At 41.1% G+C, this 23,994-nt stretch overlaps 2 protein-coding genes across 7 annotated transcripts in view; one reads left to right on the top strand and one right to left on the bottom strand.

The window, feature by feature from the left end:
* Positions 1 to 12,163, top strand: part of LOC104325996 (adipocyte plasma membrane-associated protein-like) — a 21,996-nt gene extending 9,833 nt beyond the window's left edge. For 4 of the 6 annotated variants that reach the window (XM_069773390.1, XM_069773387.1, XM_069773389.1 and 1 more), the window contains 2 exons: positions 790 to 949; positions 11,994 to 12,162. In XM_069773390.1, coding sequence (XP_069629491.1) covers positions 790 to 949; positions 11,994 to 12,133 — 300 coding nt within the window. In that variant the 3' untranslated portion in view covers positions 12,134 to 12,162. Of the gene's footprint in view, positions 1 to 36; positions 950 to 11,993 lie in introns of those variants that run through there. The other 2 variants (XM_069773392.1, XM_069773391.1) reach the window with 2 other exon arrangements.
* On the bottom strand, positions 1,745 to 23,994 carry GNS (glucosamine (N-acetyl)-6-sulfatase). Its single transcript, XM_069773386.1, has 14 exons — positions 23,728 to 23,994; positions 23,090 to 23,149; positions 22,202 to 22,408; positions 19,962 to 20,027; positions 19,471 to 19,569; positions 16,883 to 17,050; positions 13,137 to 13,219; positions 11,640 to 11,758; positions 10,970 to 11,073; positions 10,468 to 10,569; positions 9,143 to 9,250; positions 8,340 to 8,450; positions 6,275 to 6,435; positions 1,745 to 5,423 (listed from the first exon to the last, which is right to left on the bottom strand). Exons 1-14 carry the CDS (start codon positions 23,977 to 23,979, stop codon positions 5,339 to 5,341), a joined length of 1,725 nt encoding a protein of 574 aa, XP_069629487.1. The 5' UTR covers positions 23,980 to 23,994; the 3' UTR covers positions 1,745 to 5,338.

The following is a 23,994-nucleotide window of genomic DNA, read 5'->3' as shown; positions in this document are numbered from 1 at the left end:
TTTTTAAGTATGAAAAAACTTGTTATTCTTCATTAGGAAACGCAAGAGACTGCTTCATCTTTACCAGCCAGCATACCAACACATACTAACTTTGATTTTTCTGGAACATTTGAGGACTGCTTTCTTTTTTACATCTTAAAACATAGCAGTTTTACTGTTGTCGTAATACCAAGAACCCATTTATAAAGTAGAAAAATCAGTATTGACAATAAGTAGTCTGTAGTTGCAAGCTCTTAGCCCATTCTTTGTAGCAACATGGTATTGTCAAGGCAAATGAAGAACCTTTGACAGAAAATATGAGGATTTTGCTATATGAATCAAACTCTACAAAGTCATTCTTGCCAAGCAAGAGTCATGGAGCTGGTTATGATTAACCATGCTACTTTTTCTAAGAACCATGCTGCCTTCTCCCTAGAACTTGCACAGGAAATCCACTGAAGTGGGTGATTCAGTTGTGTTCCATCAAGTTCCTCTAATTCCTACTTTTAGAAAATGGGTGGCTTTTGGCAGCTGGAATAAGTACAAACAACTTCCACACCGTCTTGAGCAAGCAGACACTGACTGTACTTTAAGATCAGTGAGTGATTACAGGACTGGCAGCTTTAGACACACTCTAGTAGATATTACCAAAAGATTAAGTGACAGCTGAATCTGACTAGAGCAACATCTGGAAAGCAATATATTAGCATTATATAAGCAATATATTAGCCATTTCTTTCTAGTCATGGAATTTCCCCTCCTACCTCTTGAATGAAGTGTTAATACTGTGTATTTCTTTTTCTAAAACAGGTGACTCCTTTATCATTCTACAGCATTTTTCTTCACAAACATGGCTTGTTCTTAGAAATTAACGACAAAGGAGACATTGTGGCAAGCTTCCATGACCCTGATGGTAGTGTCACTTGGGCTGTCAGTGATGTCTTTGAGCATGATGGGAAGGTGTATCTAGGTAATACAGAGTTGCCTTTTCTTGTGGTGCTACAGTAAACATTACAGTTTTCATAAGCTGGAGCATCAAAAGAAAGATAGTAACATTGTTTCAAGCAGCCACTAAATATTTTTCTCTACTTAATGGAAGACTGCTACATCACTGAAAGAGAAATGAAACTGATACCACATGGTTAAGCAGAAATGAAAATACAATGCAGAAATACTTGCTTTAGAAGCTTGTGAAAGCCTCAGGCTTAAAAATAGGTTAACGGTACCAATTCATCTAGCTCTGTAGTTCAGAAAATAGTTATGTATATATTTTTAAACAGTTGCACAGAATCGTCTGAGGAATTCAACTCTGTAACAGGGATTGAGGTAAAAAGCACATATTGTACTGTTGCTCACAGTTCCCATTTTGGAAAAAGCCTTATGTAGGATTTTATTCTTCCTCTTTCCCAGAGGCAGAACATACTGCTTTTAATGATGAACAGCAGTTTCTCCCTTGTCTCTTTTGTTAAAGTTTTCCATCATTCAACTATATCAGTTTCCAAGGAAATATCAGCAAGTACAGCTTGCATTTAAATTTGTTCTCTTGCCTTAGTGTTTCTTCCAGGTGCAAATTAGTCACATGCTGTCTTGCTGGATGCTGTACATAAGGTCCCCTGTGACCATACAAAAGTTCACTAGTGGGCTGTGTCCGGTAGCAGGGCAGTAAGCAGAGAACAAGCTTAGAAATTAGGAATTCAGTCTTTAGAAGTGTGACACTGCTTGATCCTGGGGAAAGGTTTAACTGAAGTTCAGTAACAGAAAGATAGGCAGTTTGATAGGCAGTTTATTTTTTCTTTCCCCAAAAGTGCAGCAGTGAACAGGGTCCTCTGGAAGGGCACTTTCTAAACAAACATTTCAAACAGCAGGAGTTAAGTATGCTCACAACATGCTATAGCAAAGTATGCTCACATACAGAGAGAGAATAATACAAATAAAATTAATTTTAACTGAATCACAATAAGTGACAGCTGTTTCATTATGATGAAATAATTGTATTTAGCTTGTAGAATCAGTCTTAAATTTGATCTGATTGAAAAGGTATTATACCTGCTTTGGGTGTGTGTTTGTATGTATGTGTTGCATGCTTTATTCCTCAAAATGAAGCAGCCCAATTTACTGGGCCTGTGCTGGGTAAGCATGTACCAGCTGTATTCACTTACACTGAAGGGATGATACTGAGTGTTTTTTGGTTTAGGATAATGTAATAAAGTTATTAACTGTATTTCTCCCTGTCTAATATCTATCTACTTTACAGAAGAGATCATTAAAATTCACAGCTCTGCTTTTGATAATAATGATCTAAAAAAATAAAAAAAAAAAAAAAAAATCACATTTTACCTAAACCCAAGTCTGTACTGGTCAGGCCCTTTCGTTTAGAACTGTGTACTGGCAAGGCCCTTTCACTTAACATGAATGCCTTCAGTATCAAGGTACAGATACAGCCATGGTCAAATAGCATATGAAATGAAATATCCAGGAAGACCATTTAGTTTTAAAATCACTTGGTTGGGAATTAGGTCTGGAGAAGAGTCAAAATTCCTTCATAGTGGTTTTTTAATCATCAAGGATAATTAACACTATTCATTCAAGGTTGTAAAAATACTCAGAATTAACTGCTTTGTGGAAATAGACACCAGACAAGTAACAAACTCCTCTAAAAGCCATGGAAGGCAGGCAGCTCTTGGGTCCTGTTCTCCCTTCAGCTACATGCTTTTGCTGAACAGTTCTTACAACTTCATCAAAAGTGGGAGTGAAGCAGGTATCTTCCTGAAGCACTGTTCTGGTTAAGTAAGGACTAATTTAATTCTGAATTTCACTTTAATACACCATTTACTACCCATGACAGATGTCAGGTATGGTGTGGTTCTCTGACCAAGAGGGTGTAAGTTACTGAGCCTCCTTACAAAATGCTTTACAGGTGCATGCAGATAGCAAGTGTTAATTTGTGTAAAACATCTGGTCACACTGACTGAACAATCTGTATCAATTCACTCATCTTTCATGTTAGTTATTAGGCAAAAAGTAAATCATTCAAAGAAAGTTTCCTTTTTATGGCTTAAGATCACTTTAAAAAAAGATAGTGTTAGACATCTGTACCATAACAAAGTTTTTTCTATTAAGCAGCAATGTAACACACATTACTTGCACTGAAACTTAAATAGAAACTTGACATATGATGTAGATTTGATAGAACTGTTGAGGGTTTGATGTGCAGCAATCCATGTATTTCACTCTAGCCTCCACACAGCTACCAAGAAGAAGTTTAAACAAAGAACAAGTCTAAGTTGCTAGAATTATCTGAGCAAAACACTAGATAAATGAACTCTAGGTTTAGCTCAGTGTGCAAGAAAATGCTTGAGAGCATGAAAACAACTTTGGTTTTGTTTTTAAAGACAAAACAGAATCTGAAGGATATTGATGGGCAATACTAAGGCTTGAGAAACAAAAACCAGGATAAAGCTACAGTTGTAGCGGAAAAAAAAACCCCAAACAGTCCTGAGTATTTGAAAGTAAGTAGTTTGAATATCCCAAAACCTCTGCATTTATACAGATGCTTCAGTGGAAGTTAGTTACCTTTCAAGCAATTTTTCTTCTCCAAATATTTGGTCGCTCTAGAGATTTGAAACAATGAGTTAGATTTGAGACAAAAGCTCTGTAAAATCTAACCTGTAGACCACCACAGAAGTTTGCAACTCTAAGCTACATGAAGGACAACTTCTGTGCTTCAGAATTAAAAGCCAAGGAAGTTCAACTTATCTTTCTGTAGCATTGCCTGCATCCAGTTTGTGGATCTGTGCCCTGGGGCATGTACCTTCACAGTTTTGAAAGGGTCATACTTTGTCGCCTACTCAATGATTACTTAGTAGAAGGTTTTACATGACAGAAGTTGAAATCATCATGCTCTCTATTTGGGTAAAAGATCTGAAGTAACTAACTGAAAACTAAACAGTTGTGCCACAGTTTGTTTGACAAGGGAACGATTATCTCACCTGGATAACACAGCTGATTTGCACACAAGCAACATGAACTTGTCTTGCAAGAGACACAATTCAGTGCTTCTAGAAGGTGTTTTGCCAATGAATATGTAGAAGTTACATGCTCATGCAAGTTTGGGTGTTCTTCAAGATTTAGAAAGATACTCAAGTTTGGGTGCAAGTGACAGCTGCATTTCAGACCAGGTTAAAAAGACAACATCACCCTTCCAAAGGGGAACCAAGTGGTAACATCTGCAGTCAGGCCTCTGACATGCAGTCCTTTGGTGCGAAGGCCACTTACTGCAGGTTCTGAATAATTATGTCTCAATCAAAAAGCAACACTATGAAGCACTTAAACTGCCTAAAATAGCCCTCTTAGCCTAACTTTAGCAAGCAATGATTTATTTATTTTTAGCTAGTTTGCTTTCAAAATAATTTACCTTCAAGAATCTAATCAACATGTTAGACAATTCAAGACATTTGGAGGTTAGAGACAGATCAACTCTACCATGGTGCCCTGGTTTGGTTTTTTTGTGGATTTTTTTTCCTTAGTATTACTTCTGTTCACATGTTAAAACAGTCTTAATAGTTAGCTGAAAACACAGGCACGCTTATTTGAATACTTGTTAGTCTCAACACTCTTTCGTTTAACTCACTAGGAAGCCTATATTAAGCCCTAAGAATTTTTTCAGTAGTACATAGTAACCCATTCTAGCATTTCAAACTAGAAGGAGGTTGAAATTACATTCTTGTCTGCAAGCTACCAAAGCTGTCCTACAAAATTCATTGGTTTCATCTGAAGTGGTCTCATTGAAAGAGAGTATTTAGCATATGGATTTTAATTCTGCATAAGACACTTGCTAGTCAGATCCTACAGTTTTGACTAATGCCTTCCTACACTGTTTTGGGCTGGTTTGCTATTGCCATTAACAGCTTTGAGCTTGATACAGGAAACCTATAATTAACTGTAGCTTTTAAGAAAGTCTGTGACACTGAATATGGGTGAGCATTACTGTGCAATAGCACCTGCCTATCTAACCTGACTCAAATATGCATTTATTGATTTTTAGAACAAAATAAACTGTTCAGATTCATAGGCATAGATTCACCTCTGTGCCTGTGATAGGAAAAGGTACTTGAAAGACAAAGGTGGTAATCAACTCTCTGAGCAAGACAGATTAGCTGTGTCTAACGATTTAGAGTTACAGTTCAGCTGTAAAAATATACATATTGCACAAGGCAACCAGCTAAAGACAAGGGTTTTTCTTCCAAACAGGGTTGGAATAGCCCATTAAAAGTCTTCCAGCTGTGATCCACAAGAGTTAGAGACAGACCTGCTGCAGTCACTGGAGAAACTGGTCAGAAGGAGATACTGCAAGAGGCTCTTAAGTGCCTTTCAAGGACTGTGCAGAAAACCTCCGAGCCCGGACACCGTGATTGCTGAACATGAGCCTCGGGTCAAACCTGTACCTATAGAAAGCAACAGAGTCTGTGTGAGCTACCATTAATCCACAGTGACCAACGCTTCTAGAAATAACTTATTTCTAGAGCAGCTCTGGTACAAGGCTACATGAATAGCTGCTTTCTTAACAGGATGCAGTAGGGACAATATCTCAACATATTGCAACAGATTAATTACAACGACATGCAACTAAGGAGTTGGTAGTCTACAAAGAAAGAAATACTAGCCATGACATACCAACAGCATACTGGCATGTATAACATTAAGCATTCAGGAGATGCATTCTAACAGAAAGCTTTGCTGCCTCAAATTACAAACTTATGTAGCACAGCTGTAAAGACATTTTAAATAGCTGTTAAAAAAGCTTCGGTCCAAATGATTACCAACTGAATTTTGAGGTAAGAAGTCCTATTTGCTTACAACAGCTGACTAACCCGTACAGCTTAGGTCCCGCAGGAAGTGTTCTTTGCTAACAGCATCTCCAGGAACAATCAGAGCAAGTCTTTGGAAAATGCTCGCCTACAGAAACATGCAGTGCTTTTCCTTATTTGCAGGCAAAGCTGAGGTCCCTTGTCTCTGACTACTCAGCACAGCTGTAAGCTTCAGCTATTCTAAGTCAACAGTGACTGACAAGATTGTAGTAGTAGTATTAATACCATCAAGTTATATTTGGTAGGTTAAATTAAAATAGAGATTAAACATGAAAAAATGGAAGCATCAAGAAAGCATCTCTATTAAACAACAGTATGTATGGCAGTAATATCACATTCCATCATAAATACCCTCTATAAAAGCTTAATTTTAAAAATACATAATAACATTTAAAAGTATTATAATAATTAATTGATTCAGTGTTTACCCAGGATCGAAGACACCTGGTGTACGGCAAGTTGCTCCTGAACAGGACTGCAGCATCATTAATCGATAGTTCATCTTTTCTAGAATTTCTTGATCAATTGTTTTAGCAATGTTATTGATCTGGTGTGGATCTGCAGTCAAGTTATACACTTCCACAAACACCTGTAGAAGAAAGTTCCTGCACTGTATTAAGTCCTAAATGCTGATTAACATTTACTGGGATTATTTGTGAAGAACACTTTATGGCAGCATATAGTCTCAAATGTTACTTTCAACTACACTGCAGCATCCCCACACAGACACTACATTTAGCCACGTGGCTAAGTGGTCAAAGACAGGACAGCATGTAGGTAAAGCTAAAGTTTTGTGATAGTACAGTATTATTGGAAAAGTTTTTACTTCCACCTAAAGTGCAGACCTGCTACAAGCAGGTTTTTTTCTAACAGATAAACAGAGCCCATCTTAGGACTGTAAGACCACAGCAAGAGGCCACGGTTAAGCTGGCTGTCTTTTTATTAATGCATCTCAAAATACACAATTTCATGAGCATCATAGCACCATTATATGTTCATCAGGTACCTCCAGCTGTCAATCTCAGACAGGTGTCTTGACTACATGTACAAAATCTGCTGAATACAAGTATGCTATAACCCCAATACAAGAAAGCTTTTTCTGTGCGTGCATGCTTTGAGAAAGTTAGTCTGGAGGATTTTAGGGCAGATTTGTTTTCTGGTACATTAAATCTCTAAACCATTCCATGGGACAAATAGGAGTCAAACATGTCTCAAGAATTCAGCTGAGGTTTTGTCTGTGCTAGAGTAGGAGGCCTGATTGCAGATGATGTTGATTGAAACTGGCTGGGTTGTGTCTAACATAGATAAAGATGTATCCAGACAGACTTTGGTTGCAAGCTTTCTTGTAAGATTCACTGCAAGGTCTTAAAAGCCACATTGCTTCATCTTCCCAATACTGTTAGCCTTAATTTAGCTGACCCAGGTAAGCTGAGTGACCCAAAAATGCCACAGCCATACCTTCTTACTGGGGGGGGTGGGGGAGTGACATGAAGCATATTATCAGATCAACTTCGGAGTCTACTTTCACAAAGAAAGCTACAACACTCATTTCACTTCATCATAAATCGTCAGAAAGTAAAAAATGGAGGGCAGAGTCTGCTAATCAGCATCTTGGTCTCCTATACAGTCTTTCTTTCCATCTTACTGCAAAAAAAAACATCTTGAGGGATTTACTCCCCTGGTTTAACTGGTTCACTGTAGAGTGTCAGGAAATGTTTTGTGTGGTGGCACGATAACTGGGGATACCTGCTGTTTATGCATTTATTGCCCATCTGCTGACAAAACAGTTTATTGTATTTGTGACCCAGTTGCCTCAAATCCAACACACTGTCTGGAGCAACTGCGTGCAAAGGGGCACAAGTGAAGATCAGCCCTGTAACACACCAGGTTTTTTGTGCATACAGCAGGTGCTCCGCTAATGAGATTTGAACAGTTTCTGAAGGGGGGACTTTATGTCCCTTATACCCAAACAACTTACAACTGTGAAAAAGGTCTCAACCTTATCATAACTTAAATACTTCTTTTGCCAGGCAAACAATTGAGCCATAGAAGAGAAATAATTAGCCTGGGATTCCACTTCTTCCCAAGGAAAAGACTTGCAGCTGAACATAAGAACAGCAGAGGTACAGCATAACAGAAAACATTTGTCATACAGAAGGACTCTGCCACATGGAATTAGGGTAGGACAGAGAACTGAGCCCAGCCCCAGCACAGCTCCCCATGAGGCTGTTGGGCAATAATGAAGGTGATAATCATAGTTCACGCTATTGTCCCTTCCTCACTCCTCACCCACCCCTTTTGTTTTTTTTTCTTCCCAGAACACCACCAGAGTTTTGGTCAAACATTCTCACCAGCAGATAAATACTTCACTGTTTATCCTGCGAGCAATGCTAGTCTGCTTTTCAGAGTACTTTATGGAAACCTTGAAAGCAGATAAGAGTGCAGACAGTCACTCACACGGTTGTGACATCTGCTAGTCAGACAGAGACTTACCTCCCGGTCATCAAATTCACAGTACTGCAGATCCCAGGAAGTTGACAGTGTCCTTACACAAGCATATGTGTTGTTATAGGAATCTTCACAGACACAGTCTGGGAAGCAGTGCTGTGAAGTGAGCAGTGAACAAAAACTCAGAGCAGGAAAAAAAGGATGAACTAGCTATCCTTCTTCTAGAGACTGTACCACCTCAAGCCAACTGCAGTTAACTGATGAACACCAGGATCTTGGTCTAACACACGCAAGTCTCCACTGGGGATTTTAAGCAAAAACTTGGCTCGTCTGAATTTGAGAAAGTGTTATGCAACTCACCACGATTAAGTGCACTTTGGGAAGCTAGTGTACATACACTGAAGAAAACAGCACAACACACTCTACTAAAGACACCACCAATGGGATGCTTTACTTAAAGCAAACCTTCTTTGATTCAGGAAGTAGCTAGTGATTTAAATAAGTCACAGGTAAGAATTGTGCAACGAGTTCATTAGAAGTTTAGAAAGAACGTGATGTCTCTGCCACCCGCTTTGACAAGCCCACACCTTCCTGTGTATTTCTCCAGCCCTGAGGCCCTACAGATTCCTGCTGAAAGGGTGACTGTGTTCTGTACAATCATATGGACACATCAGTTCTGCGTGGCTGGATGTCTCTCTCTGATTCTTAAATGCTGTACAGACATAAAGAGCTAGCTCCTGCTTACCAAGACACTGGGAGCTTACTTACAGAACCAGGCTAGTCCATACAGCAAACAGGTTTAATTCAGCAGCTGTTTTCTAATATTAACAGATCTTGGTCTTGCTTACTGTGACTCCAGGTCCTAGGCCAGGACAGGTAGGATCACTGCCATTGTATCCTTCTCCTTGGTACTCCACCAAGAAGTCCGATCTCCATGTCACATTTTTGTCTCCTGTCTAGGACAAGAGGTTAACATGACTGAGTATCCACTGCACTGCAAAACAGAAGGAACTCTCTATGCCTGGTGTAACACTAACGCTGCCCACTGCTTACAAGGCCGTTTGAGTTGTGGTCCCTAGTCTGAGTCAGTCTTAAAACAGTATTTAGCCTTAGGTTAGAATGTCTTGTGTAACTGGAAGACAAGGATCCGACTCCAAAAATATTAGTACACCTTCTTGTGAGGGTTTAAAGTACTATCTTCAATTTGTAAAGAATCATGCAATACTACCAAATAGGAGCCCCGTGGCCAGATACTACCATATTACAGACAAGATCCCTGTAACAAGGCTGTTTCTCTTTGGTTTATATCAAACTACTGCAACAGATGGAAAAAGATACCCTTGGTGTAAGAAAAGATAAACAGCTTTAAAAAGCAACAAAGTTTTAAGCTGCTCTATTTGTAGCTGCATTTTAAAAGACAGAGGGAGAGGCAAGTTTAAAGTTAATATACAGCACCATCACAGGCATATACAGCAAAACAATGAGTTTCACAGTTTTGATTCCAGAGTTTAAACTAGATGCCTTTTACCTTCTGTCTGAAGAACAGCTTAAGGTTTGGATACAAGGTTTTAAAAGCAAAGTACTGTTTTAAATCTGGATGATCTCCTACGTCCAAGTAAGCTGCCTTCAATTTATAGACTGAATTTAATTAAAACTAAAAGGATCAACTGCAAGCAGCTTTATTTAAATAGGCTTCTGCTCACTTTTTGGAAAGGTCAGGTTCACTCTATAAAACCACAGGTATTTTTCCAGAGTTTAGAAGGAAATGCTAGTTCTACTGAACATTGAGGCAAGCCAAAGATTTAAGTAAGAACAGTCTGCTCTCCTCCTATGTCTATGCTGAGAAATCCTAAGGAAAAGAGAAGGGAGGATACAAGGTGGAAACAACATACAGCCTTCAAAACAGGAATTATTACAAATGGCAGGATTAGCCAAAGGATGACATAACTTTCCATTATAAAACGACCACAAAGTTGTAGGGCTTATGAAAATACACCTGCATTTAAACAAGATGCCTACTTTTTTCACTAAGCTATGAACATCTCATGTGAAAATGACATCAAGGGACAAATCTGGGTTATGAGTCGACCTACTCTATGGAAGGAAGTAGTATTCACTTTGAAGCATAACTCCTACAAGAACTACCAGTTACTATCCCTGTGTGTCTACTTACCAACAGCGGCAACAGTGACATCCCATCCATCTGGGTCTTGTTCAAGTCATACCCTGCGATATCCAGAATAGTGGGACCCAAGTCAATATTTGCAACAAGCATCTGCAGGGTGAGGAAAACTTACTTCAGAAGACCAGAACCTAACATGTAATAATGGGACTTCTGTATTTTAAGTACTTGTAATTTTAGGTACACCTAAACACTACTTAATTTCATCTCTATAGGCTAATGGACACTGCAACATTCAAAAGCAACAGTAGGGTCTTTGGAAAGTGAGCTTCAGACTTTGTTTACTTTTATAGCCTGCCATTACTTAAATTTACTGATTCAAGCAAGCAAGAGCACACAGCTTTTTAGAATGAGGTTTTTGCACTTTCTACCACTCCATATATTTCATTTCATTGATACATATATATGCAGGAGGATAAATTATTACCTAAAGTTGATAACTGTGAGACAACATTAAAAGTAAATCCATACTTTGATTTCACTTCCTTCTTACCTTGTTTGTCTGATTTGGTTTTATCCCTGGTCCTCGAACTAGCAATGGAACTTTGATATCAAACTCATACAGCTGCCGTTTGTCTATGGGCAAAGAAAACTGGCCTATACAATAGAAAAGGCAAAAAGTTAAATGGTTTCTTCTTTTACATTTTAAAGAGTCTTGTGTTACCTAATTTCCAGCAGCCAATTTTTAAAGAAGTCAGAAGGGTTCCTTAACCTGAACTACATTAACAAAGTGCAGGATAGGAACAGACAACTTCAAAGTATAAGCCATACCTTACAAAGTTTAACAGCTTAGATACTGAATTTTCAGTTGTACAATATGATAGACAGGTCTTCGACAGAATTTTACTAGTTAACTCTTTCATGGCAGCTCTTCCTCCAGAACACAGAGACTGTTCTCCATTTCTGTCCTGATTTTACGTGTATCAGTATACAGCGGTAGAGATTAATGCTAAAAACCACAACCAAACAAAACCCAACCAAACAATAAAATCCCCAAACACCCCACTCTGCAACTCCAGGTTGTTTTGCAACTCAAATCAGTACTTCTTATGTCTACAGTTTTCCACAGTTGCTGTTCCCATTTTCTGGAGCAGTCATGAGGGTGAAAAGTTATGCGATTACTGAACATTTGTAGAAAATCCAGGAAGCAGTGAAAATTTTACCAGTGTGGTAGCCATTGTCTGATGTGTAAAAGATGTACGTGTTGTCCAATTCTCCATTCAGTTCCAGTTTCTTCACTAGTTTCTCTATCAGATCATCTACTGACAGCAGAGTTTGCCACCTGCACAGAAACAAAGTAATTCATATTAGAGTATGAAAAATTAAGAATAATTCTGACTGCAGGTAGGGTATTCATATTCCGCTTCAAGTCAACAGTGTATGCACTGTAAGTGAATTATTTTGCTTGCAAATTCTGAAAACAAACTTCATAGATTACTACACTGTACTTTTTGAGGCTGCAATTTAAGATAGAAGTAGACTGTTTGTCTTCAGTTCTTGTTGATTTTATTCTGTAGTGTCTGAGAAAGACGTCAAAATGCTGATTACTTCTTATCTGGAGACAGTCAAGACCAACTTTGAAGCAATGCAGTGGGAAAGAGTCAGAGTTATCTCCTGCAAGGTCACTTGCTATTATTTCTTCATATGTACTTTTTAATACTAAAATACAAGACTGCCATGAATTTAATTGTCTATGTGGGATCCTTTCTGCTTGAAAACTACATCAGCTATTTTGTATTACTCATGTAATACCAGGGTCCATTATTCCAGTGTATCTAAAGCCTTGAACAGTTATTCTTTCCTTTGTCACAGCGTTTGCCGTTGAGACAAGTGACTGCTTCTGATAAGTCAGTAACAAGCCTCCACAGACTAGTATTATGCTGAATTAACTACAGTTATTCAATTCCTGGATCCTGTCATCTCCAGGCTTAAATGAAAGATTTTGTTGCATAATTTACCTTCATGTTTTATAAAGCCAAAGCCTGAAAAAACCTTGGTTTTCCATCTCCAAAGTGACAAGCTAATGCCTGATCACCGCTCAAAACAGGGTTTACCAGTTAAAAGTTAAGCTACTGTTTTTTTCAGAGCTTTTAAAGAAAATACACCTACAGCGTAAGCAAATACTCTTCCTTTCTATTAAAAAGAGGGAACAAGCTGTACTTTCACATTATTCCCCACATCCCCTTTTACAAAAACAAATCAAGCACCCGCCTTGGCCAGTCAGGTATTCCCATGTAAAAAGACCACAGACTGAGCATCAAGGTTAATAAATCAGATTAGCTGGCAGATAAAGCAATTGCATTTGATGTACATCATGTAAGAATCTGGAATTCAAGTGAAGTAGAAGGTAAGGCCACTTTTTATGAAAACCTGTTGTGCACAGAAAGAGAAGCAGTAGAGACACCAAGCGTGGTCGGTCTTTTTTATGACAAATGATGGCAGCATTTGGGAGCAAAATATTTCTGAAGTCAATGACAAGTTTCTTTGCAGAAAGTAAACAGAAAGTCAGGTCTGCTGAGACAGATGCCAGAGAACTACTACAGGTAGCTTGACATCTACTGTCAGACTTATTACAACCCTTTTAAAAAATATACCTTTTCTTTTTTTAAAAAATAATAAAAGTTCTGAGTAGAAATCTTAAGCAATGAAAATATTCTTACCGCTTTCTATAAGCGTCATCAAGAAACTGTATTGAAGAGTTAGTCATTGGAGTCTTTGCTTGTCGAATTAACCAGTGCTTGTTCTAAAGAAAAAAAAAAGACAAAAGATTAGCATAGGAGAAAAGTACCAGCTTTTAAAACTTTCTTAGACCAATTAAAACAGAAACATTGTTTAGGGTAAAACATCCACATGATTCCTGTGAAATAGCCAGGCAATGCTATCAAATTAACCTGACTCCAGTTTTCCCTCTTGGTTCACGTAAAATCTAAGTTGCAAAAGCAGAATATATTACAGTTCCATTATGCTCAGCCCTTGGCAAGAAGAAAATAGCTGTGGATCTTTTCAAAGCAGTTCAGGGAAGAAATTTGTGAAAGGAGCTAGGGAAGGCTCTCCCAGAGATAAAAGTCTGATAGCATGAGACAGGTCTGATGAAAAAAATCTGAAGGATGGAGCAGTATTGTAAGATTGGTCTTGGTTGTCAAAGTGAGGTTCTTTTGGGACTAAGACTGGTGAGCATCCTAACACAGGCAGAGAGGTGGAAAGAAACTCCTGCATCAAAAGCAATTAGGACAACCTAATTTATGGACAGGTAACGACAAAGATCTGTAATGGTGCCACTACCAGGTTCTTGGTAGCCTATAAACAAACTCAGGGCTGGAGACTACTGAGGGGAGCAGAAACATCACTGTTTTATTGGGATTTTTTGACTCTAGAACAAGAGTGTTTCTTTAGCTGAAGTGTTATTGATTCTTCTAGCCGCATCCCCACTTTCAGAAACAGCCCCTCCCTCTCTCCCTTCAGCCATCCTTCCGAAGTAACAGAGGTGATCTAACTCATGCAAAAAGTGATACTCCCACATCCTGAAGCACCAGCCTGAAGTGGATCAGCTGCTGTACAAATACATAGGAAGGTCTGCTGTGAGCAACCTGAAGCTTAGTATTAGTGGGAGAAGAAAGTCACGTCAGTGCAGCTTTATACTTTTTCATTTAGTACGTCAGAGATGACCCACTCATTGCCCTGAGCTTGAGCCTGTATTTACTTGGTCACTCCTCTCCATAGAGCCTCTCATTAGGCAAGTTGCCTCCTGTCACAAGCGAATGACTTTGAATGGGCTCAGGCTTTAGGGACTCATAGTGAAGTGACTTGTATCTCCTGCAATTATTCGGTTCCCCTGTTTTCTGTTCTTGCCGACTGAAGGGAAGATTTTGGGCATGGAGACTGAATACCACGTCCAGTTTATTTTAATTCAGTTGTATTCAGATCTCTCTTCTACAGTAGTTGTAAAACAATTCTCTGGAGAGACACTAAGTCTATCTCAGCAAGAAAACACAGCATCATCAAGACCAAACATCTAGGACTTGTGTGTTGGTTGAGAGAGGATAAAGTAAGGAAAGACTTCGCAAACCCCATCCCCAGCTCAGCTGCAGTTCTTCAGAGAACAAAGGAGCTGGCAATGTCACCTGTGCACCAGCCACCTTTCACAAGGGGTGGGCTTAGGAGAGGCCCTCCTCCATAAGGCACAACCACACTGGTTAACTCAGGTGGATAAGTCACCTCGTGCAGCAGAATCCTCCTCCTTCCTGGAGGATTTTGTTCTTCCTACCTTTCTCTGAAGTTTCAAAAACTTCACACAGCACCTAAATGCCTCTGTGGATTTCAGTAAACTTCACACTGACTCAGAGTCCTCAAATCTGCTTCCCAGTCAGTCTCTGTCAAGCCTCTTTCACTGGTTACATATAAAGCTGTCCACCAATCCTGCTGCCTCCCTATGTCCCATTCTCAAAGAAATTTTAGGAGAGCTTGAGACACCATACCATGTCTTGCCAGCAGAATCTGAACCCAGCTGTGCTCTCAGGTTAAAGGAAAAACAGTGCATGCAAGAGAAACACCCAACATGTATCAGCTTCTCTCTCAGAACAGGTTAGATAAACCACTCATCTGGGCTACCAATAGTCCTGCTTGGGAAACCAGAGAGCTACCCATCATTTGATATAGCTCATAGCTGAGGATCCTAAGCAGAAGTTGAAGCGTGCATCACTGGACAGAGTCTGACAACAGCTTAACTCCTACTTTTCATGCAGAGATTCTGCCTAGATGGCTCCTTCCAGTACCCCTTGCCCACATACTGTATAAGGAAGCTAGGCAACATTAATTTAGGAATCAAGACTGTACAATGAAAGACTGTCTAGCAAGCATTACAACATCAATGACTTGAGGGTCTGAGCCTATGTACACGTTTATTGCTATTGCAGGAACAGTGCTTGCCCTAGAAAAAAGTGAAGCTCAAAGAAGAGTTAGGCTTCAAGACTACAACACTGCCAATTAAAGAAACATACACTGTTAATGATTGTAGCTATTGTGTCTAGGAAAGAAGAGTAATGCTAGTCTGTTCCTATTGTGAAATCTAGCAAAACTGCTATATCCACAAATATTAACTACCAAACATTAAGTAAGTCTGTCATTTTGCTTCGTGTTACATAGGCACATGCAGAGCTTTTGCTTCTGCTCCACATAAGGGAGCTCCCACACTGTATTTTTTGGCTAGCTGCCGACATTGCTGGTCAAGTTATTCTGGCTCACTATTTTAAAAGCATTCATTTATTACAGTAATGGACTCTGAGATGAAGTTAGGGATCCTTTCATGGAGGAAAAAAGCCCCAGCTTAAGTTTCAAATCAGGGAGTGGTAATCAACAGGTTGGGCTAAAGCGTTTGCTACTGCCTGCAGCCCTTTCCTCCCCTTTCATTCATGTTTTTATATCACACTGATAAGCACATGGCCATTTTGCAAGCTACAATCCTCAGCTAAGACAAGTTTCACCCTGTACTACATGAGTCACAGTGACCTTAGAAGCGGTATCACTGGGCTCCAGATAGGCATTTAGGTGACGTTATCTCTTAAGATTAGGAGCAAATCTTGAAGTGAATCAGTTGAACACTGAACAGTAGTGAGGTCTGTATTTTAAGCTAATTGAATCAAAAATACAAGACTTTTCTAAGTCAAGTATTTCACCAGATTAACTGTTTGTGACTTTCACTTTCACTTATTGGCAAAGTAAGTCACAGCAGATTAGCCTGAGCTAGACCATATTTGGCCAAGTTTACCAGCAGTGGAAGGTACCGCCCTGTCACAAGGATGTCTGCGAGTTTGTAACATTAGGCTCCGCAATTCTGGTTACAGGTTATTTCAGCAAATGAAAGGCAAGTTCTCAAAGTCCTTAGTGACCCTGGGCCCTGTGGTTCATGATTCCACAAAGTCCTCTGGTTAGTCTGATATGCTCGTCACCTAGGGGCAGCTTGGCCATGAGCTTAAGGAATGGACCACCCACCCACACGAGCAGATGTGCTCAGGAAGACAGGGCTCTCGTCATTCTTCACCCGAGCCTTTGTGTCACACACTGCCTATGTGTTCTCCTGAACATACTGAGAGCAAGGAAAGAACATTTTAAGAGCTTCAGAACAGTCTGGAAATTGGACACAGAATTAACATTTTCCCATTTATCAATGATAATTCCATCGTACTGCCTTATCATTTTTGCCACTACATTTTTTTGTTTAAAAGATATTGGTATGCAAATATCTCAAAGTCACAACAAACATATTTTACCCTGAAAGGCTGATTAACATAACTAAATAACCACTAGCCATGGTACTAGCCTATTCTTCTCACTGTTTAAACTTAACATGCAGGTCGGGGTCATTGCCTACAGCTCTCACAAGCTAGTCAGTTCTTGCTAGTTAGCTTACCTTTCCATGAATATTAAAATTGCTGTTCCTTGGTGCACTGACATTCTGAAAGCTCTTCTTATACTGTGGAGCAGCTGTCCAAGGGGAGTGTGGTGCTGGGGTTGAGATCATCATAAAGAAAGGTTCAAAATTAGATTTATACTCCAAGAAGTCCAATGACATGTTGGCCTGTGAACAGTTTCATTGGAGAAGAAAAGTCATACCTCCAAAGGAAAACAGCAAGTATTTGAAAGATCCAAACTAGACATGCATAACTTATTTAGAGCTCAGTAGTACTGGGAACATTTAAACTATTTCAGAAACCTATTGCTTGTTCATCTACAAGTGTCCAGAACAGCAGCTCATGATAAAAAAAATCCCAAGTATTCACATTAAACAAATCATTTGTCCCACATCTCTGAACAGGTATCTACTTGAGACCTTTGCGTTTAGACCTGGTAAGCTCACCAAAAGTTTGTGCCTATTCCAAATATCAACAAAATCCACCTAAACTCAGTTTTCATAAAGTAAAATCGGAGCTTTCTTTAACACAGTCTGAGTCTTTCTGAGGCTGTCAGATGCCATCTCTCCTGCCTGACAGATGTCATTTAGCAGTCTCACTTGTCTTCAGAAATAGCAATAGCTCTGAAAATATTTTTCAGCCCCACTGGTTATAGCATATGCTCATTCTGTAGCAAGCTCCTAGTTTATAAGGGATGCCACATTTCTGCTGGCAAAGCCAGAAGCTCTAGTGAAGGACAGTGCCAAACTCCACTCACTCACTCACTCCACTTTCATTTTCATTTCAGCCTATACACAATTTCAAGTAGCAAGGTAGAGGAGATGGAGAGTTCCATTTTGGCCTTCCCTTGGTCAGCCTCTGAATTAAAGCTTCAAAGGTATTACTCACAGATGAGTGCTCCGCTATTCAAATCTCGCAATATTTTCCCTTCCTGCCCAATTAGTATACCCCATTTTGGATATCCTTTTCTTTCTCTAGAAGAAAGAATACATCAGGAATTCCCTCCTCTTCCTTCCTCTTAACTCATACATTTAAGCAAGTAGGGCTGGACTTCAGTTGTATGACAACAGAGTTGAGAGGATAAGAACAGTGTGGAGTTCAAAAACCTGGTTCAGAAACCAGCACGATGTAGGCAAATTCACAGAGTTAGTCAACTTAGATTTTGTTAGGAGCTTAAACTGCAACATGTCAGGACTGCAGCAGACAGATCCAGGTGTTCCAGTTCTTAATACCAGACTTAAAAGTACCCAGATGTCCTTACTCAGGACAAGAAAGTTTGTGCATCACATCAAGCAACACAGGAACTCTGCATAAGCAATTTACTCCTGTGCACTGCCCATCGAGCAAATGAAACTCAAACACTAGCTCTGAAATGCTGAATACATATTTGTTAACTACAGGCAGAAGGTAGAATGCAACACACTGAAAATCAGAATACACTGCTGTATCAATAGGTAACACACTGCAAATAAGAGGTTTATGCAGCAGTGACCTGTTGGTCAAAGTGCTTACAAGCTACTGAAGGATCAGCAAAGACCGGTACAATGCCAGTAATAGGATAGTCTCACTTCTGGCTTATCAATTCCAATCTAGCTTTAGATGGTGTAAATCTAAATTTAATCAGACAGCTGTTCAGTACCCTGAGAAACATCAATCATATCTGTTCCTAGTAAGCAGCTGACAATGTTCAAGAATCCACTGGAATGAAACTCATTAGGGTCTCAGTGGCAGAGTACAGACTGACTGCACGAGGAGACTTCTCGGAGAAGAATTTTCCCGAGTGCTACACGTGAGCTCCCAGCGCTACCAACTCATAACTTGACATGCTGTTACAGTGTAAGACTCCAGCTTGGTGAGTGGGGAGAACACTCCCCTTCCCCATCCCCCCAAACCTCCAAGCTAAAACTGTTTGCTAAACAGGTCCTCAAGAGAGCTAAAGTAACTCTTCCAACTTTAAGTATTTGATATCTTTGTTACCTGTCTTTACCTTAAGAGGGCAAAGAGGCTAAAAACTCCCCTGGTCAGCTACACATTTTGCACAGTGCATATATTGCCCTCTCACAATGTGGAGGGCTGATTAGCCTTTGATATTTCCAAGTTATCAGTTTGATGTAGTTAGAGATTACAAGACACTAATGCATCATAATATCTAACAAACAAAACACAGTGTAAAGTTATATTTAACTTCCCACTGAAATCTTGACCCAGTTAATCTGTTACAGAAGTTGTGTATTGTAATGAAACACATCCTTCTGTGAAGTAATTTAAGTTATTGCCTACCTGCATTATGTTCCTCATGCACCGTAGCAGCCAGTATTAACCTCTCAGTGAGCTACGGGCTAGCAAACGGGCAGTTGCAATCCCTTTCCTCTCCACAGCTCATACACACAAACTTCTCATTTCTAAATATACCCAGAATCTTGCTCTGCTGATTAATGCCCACCCACCATCACGACAGCACAATCATGTATTTACGAACTAAGACAGCCGAACAAATTATCACCCCCACCCTTCCCCAAGCCCCCAGCATGAGGCATTATCTGGTCATAAGCAGCTTCTGTAACACAGGTGTTGCAAAATTTCTTACCAGTACATCTGTCAGATAATCTACACTGTAGTTCTCACCATGCCTTCGTGCTTTGCCATTTACTGAAAGAGTATAGTTGTAGTACTTTGAATTTTTTTCCTGCGAAAAAGAAAAAGTGCATATTTATACAAAGCAACATGTACATTGGTTACTTGAAATAATCAAAACGAGCTGCCAACAAGCATCTGCCAAATAGGTTATAAGCATTTGTCATAAGGACACTGCAAGAATTCTCAGAACTGCTCTCAAACAACAAAACTTATTTCAGTGCTATCTCACACTGCTTTGGCTTTACAAGTCAGGGTCTTCCCCAGGAGTAGCCTTTGTGAAAGCCAAGGGTCTGATGTGTAATAGAGGAAAAAATGGAAGAAAATTTGCATTAAGTTGTTAGATGCTCTTTGCCTGCTCTTTCATGACCAGCAAAGTTAGAACACGAGTTGGACTATGAAGCAACCGAAATTAAGTATTCAAAAAAAAGAATGGTCACATACCAAAGCATACCAAAAACTCCATCCAGGAGGGACATGACCTACTCCTCCTGCATCCTCTGCTCCGTACTGAAAAAAGACAGACCATGACTCACAGTTTCAATTATGATGAACAAAAGCTAGAAATTATGTTTCATATTCATGTGCTTTGTTCAACACTAGTCAGAAACCACATTAAGCCAAATTCAATTTCAGAATGGAAAAAACCCAAATATATATGCATATAAAAACACATATATAGCCTGTTAAAGAAACCAGGGTTAAATAACTAGAAAGACAGTAACCGAAAGCTTAGCATTCATCAACAAAATTTAAATCTTATTCCCTGTTCTACTCCACACACAAAAATATGCGGAGATCCTGGAGAACATACAGTAAGTACCTCATCAGGTAATGAGGGGGGATCAAAACACACACACGTGACAAGACACTCTTAGGCTTTAGTGATAACAGTTCACAAGACACTAAAGAAAATTTCAAACAGACCAACAGCTTCCATCATCCTCCCCCAGAAGGGGGAATGAACTTCAAGCAATGCTAGCCTCTTGTCACCTCAGTGTCAAATAATCTACAACAACTAGCCTTTAAGCCAGCAAAAAAAGGAAAGTAGCTGCTGAATCAGTGCCAAACTCAAAACAGAGTGTGCCTCAGAGCAACACAATGGGTTTTCTCAGGGATGCCCTCTCCCATCTACATGGCCCGCCTAACTGCAGGGACAGGAGACTATGCTGAGTCAAGGGATGCTCAGAGGAAGCTAGGTAAATTTCCCTTCCCCTAGCTGCCTCAGTAATATCAGCAGAAACAAATTTGTGCCTGGCTACAAAAATTCACATTCCATTATTCTATTATACCACCAACATTTTCCACCAAGAGACACAAGGAAAATAATGCTGTTAAGGATCTTGTAACTCATCTAGCTCCAAATACGATTTCATCACACAAGAGGAACACCTGATCTTAGAGCTTTCAGCACTGACCTTTATGTCTTACCATAAATAAACTACTACAAACCGCAGCTTAGTTAAAAACAGAAAAAAGCAAAAGCACACTGTCCTGGTTTCAGCTGGGATAGAGTTAATTGTCTTCCCAGTAGCTGGTACAGTGCTATGTTTTGAGTTCAGTATGAGAAGAATGTTGATAACACTGATGTTAGCAACAGTTGTTGCTAAGTAGTGTTTCGTCTAAAGTCAAGGATTTTTCAGCTTCTCAAGCCCAGCCAGCAAGAAAGCTGGAGGGGCACAAGAAGTTGGCACAGGACACAGCCAGGGCACCTGACCCAAACTGGCCAACAGGGTATTCCACACCAGGTGACATCACATCTCGTATATAAACTGGGGGGAGTCGGGGCAGGGGGGATCGCTGCTCGGGGACTAGCTGGGTGTCGATCGGCAGGTGGTGAGCAATTGCACCGCGTGTCATTTGTACATTCCAATCCTTTTATTATTACTGTTGTCATTTTATTAGTGTTATCATTATCATTATTAGTTCCTTCTTTTCTGTTCTATTAAACCATTCTTATCTCAACCCAGGAGTTTTACTTCTTTTCCCGATTTTCTCCTCCATCCCACTGGGTGGCGGGCAGAGTGAGTGAGCGGCTGTGTGGTGCTTAGTTGCTGGCTGGGGTTAAACCACGACACACACACATACAAGTGACCCAATAATAAAGTGTTGGGTAACCTCTGTAAAGAGCTCCAATAATATCTGTTCTCCCAATACATTTGCCTCAGCGGTCATTTAGTATTTAAAATACCATATTAACTGCTAAGAAGAAAATAGTCCTCTGATTCAAGGGAATATATCAGTCAGGAATATTGAAACAAATTGATTTTTTTTCTTTAATATTATTCTAACATCGTGCTTGGTCTGGCACTGGCTTGACGGTGTTCTTCAGTACTACATGCCCATCGTCTATTCATTACCCCAGTCATTAAAATCATCATTTCTAAAAATTAACACACCTGAACATACTAAAAAAGCCTTTGGATTCCATCATCCTTTCAAAATTAACTTTTGAAAGCATTCAGACACCTACAGAACCTGATTTTAACCAAGTTAAGTTAAAGATTTGGACTTTGCATCATATTTATCCCATCTCAGCAAAGACAATTGTTCACCAAGTAACACCATTTTAAACATTTTGGGGACCCGCCATCAGCTGCAAATATAAAAATCACTGAATGTTTTAGAAGAACGGACTAATGCAAGTGAACTGCATCACAGTAAAAAAAATACGCACAAAATACCTCATTCAAATACTTTCCAGCAAAGAACGTTTGATAACCACACATAGTTTTGAGCAGCGCTGGGAAGGTGTATGGTTCTTGAATCTTCTGCCATAACTTGCTGCTACAGTTTCCTTCCAGAGTGTTATTGACAACATGATGATTATGTGGATATTTTCCTGTTAAAATGCTAGCTCGACTGGGACAGCAAAGCGCACTGGGAACATACTGGAAAGACAGGGTGAAGAGATACAAGACTGACATTGTAAAACAATTTTTCCTCAAAATTTATAGTTTCAAAATATCAGCTAACAGGTTGATTAAAGCGTTCATCAGCATTAAAGCATACTTCTATCTGGACACACAGAATTACATCCCAAGTATTTTCACTAGTGAAAGGTGCACATGAAACCGGTTATAAGTTTCTGCAGCGTATGCCCTTCACCCTCCCTTGCATTAGATGTGTTTTTTATACAGTCGCAAGCATCTGTTAAAATACTGTTTGCCGGTTAATTCACTCCATTATTTCAGCCGTAGCAATACATTAGAAGGTAAAAAGAGTTAAGTGGGTTTTCAGCACCCATGAAGCTGACAGTTTTAAGCAGCTTCTTCTAATGCTTCTCAGTTTGTAAGAAAAATACTCAGATTGTTCAGTTCTACTTCACAGCTAAAGGAAGTCAGCACAAGTACTTTTAGGAAGTGAAACCTTCCCTCCCAGATTTGGCATGTGACCTTAAGCTACGTTCATTTTGAGACCCCAAAGTAGTTAGAGATTGAATTTGAAAAACCCACACACCTACGTACAGACTTCGTAAAACTGCCACCGGTTCTGAGACCTCAGATGACCCAAGACACAACTACACAAAGACGCGCACCTCGGGGCTTCCGAGCGTTAACGCCAACACTCACCGCGTTGACGAAGGTTACTCCCATCCGCGCAATGAGAGCGTTCGTCTTCCTCAGGGGGGTCTGGAAGAAAGGCACCAAAAGGAAATCGGCTGAACGCGTAAGGACGCCAGGCGAAGCTGGGGGGCCGAAGCAGCCCTACCACCTCCTGACGGCAGGCCCACCGCCACGGTTTTCGGCACCGCCCGGGCAAGCCGGGCCGGCCTTTGGCCAGGGCCTCCCGCCACCGCGGCGCTGACCCGCGCCGGCCCGGCGGAGCGGAGGAACCGGCGACCTTCCAGGGACTACCTGCGGCCGCAGGGGCCGCGCCGGAGAAGCCCCAGCCCCGCAGCCGCCTCGGCGGCTCCCCAGAGAAGCTCCGCTGGCCCGCGGAAGCCCGCCGCGACGCGCCCCGAGGCCGCGGGGCGACGGCCCGTCCCCGCCTCTCGCCCCGGGCCCCGGCCGCCGCTCCCCAGCGGCCGCCACGACCCGCGCCTCACGCCCTGCCCTGCCCCGGCCTCCCCCGGCCCGCAGCCGGGCTACGCGACACCGCCGGGCGGGCGGCGGGCGGCGAGCACCCCCTCGGCGAGGGCAGGCCTCCCGCTCCCCTCACGGGCGGCCCCCGGCGGGCTGCGCGGGGCTGGGGGGGGTGGCGGGGTTACCATGCCGCCCAGGCAGACGTCCTGGTCGTCGGTGAGGATGAGCACCACGTTGGGCCTCCGCGTCTGCCGGGCCGCCGTCGCCGGGCTCAGCACCAGCAGCGCGGCCAGCGCCAGCCCCCGGACGGCCGCGGCGGCAGACATGGCGGCGGCGGGGTCGGGCGGAGGGAGCCGGTGCCGCGAGCCGAGGGGACGCGGGGCGGCCGCCAGCCGAGCGCCGAGGGGCAGCGCGCGGGCCGGCCCCGCCCCCGGCATATGACCCGGCAGAGC

This window comes from Haliaeetus albicilla, chromosome 28, assembly GCF_947461875.1.
Source record: "Haliaeetus albicilla chromosome 28, bHalAlb1.1, whole genome shotgun sequence".
NCBI lineage: Eukaryota > Metazoa > Chordata > Aves > Accipitriformes > Accipitridae > Haliaeetus > Haliaeetus albicilla.
The sequence above is the reverse complement of the archived record's forward strand: the minus strand, read 5'-3'. Positions and strand labels throughout refer to the sequence as shown.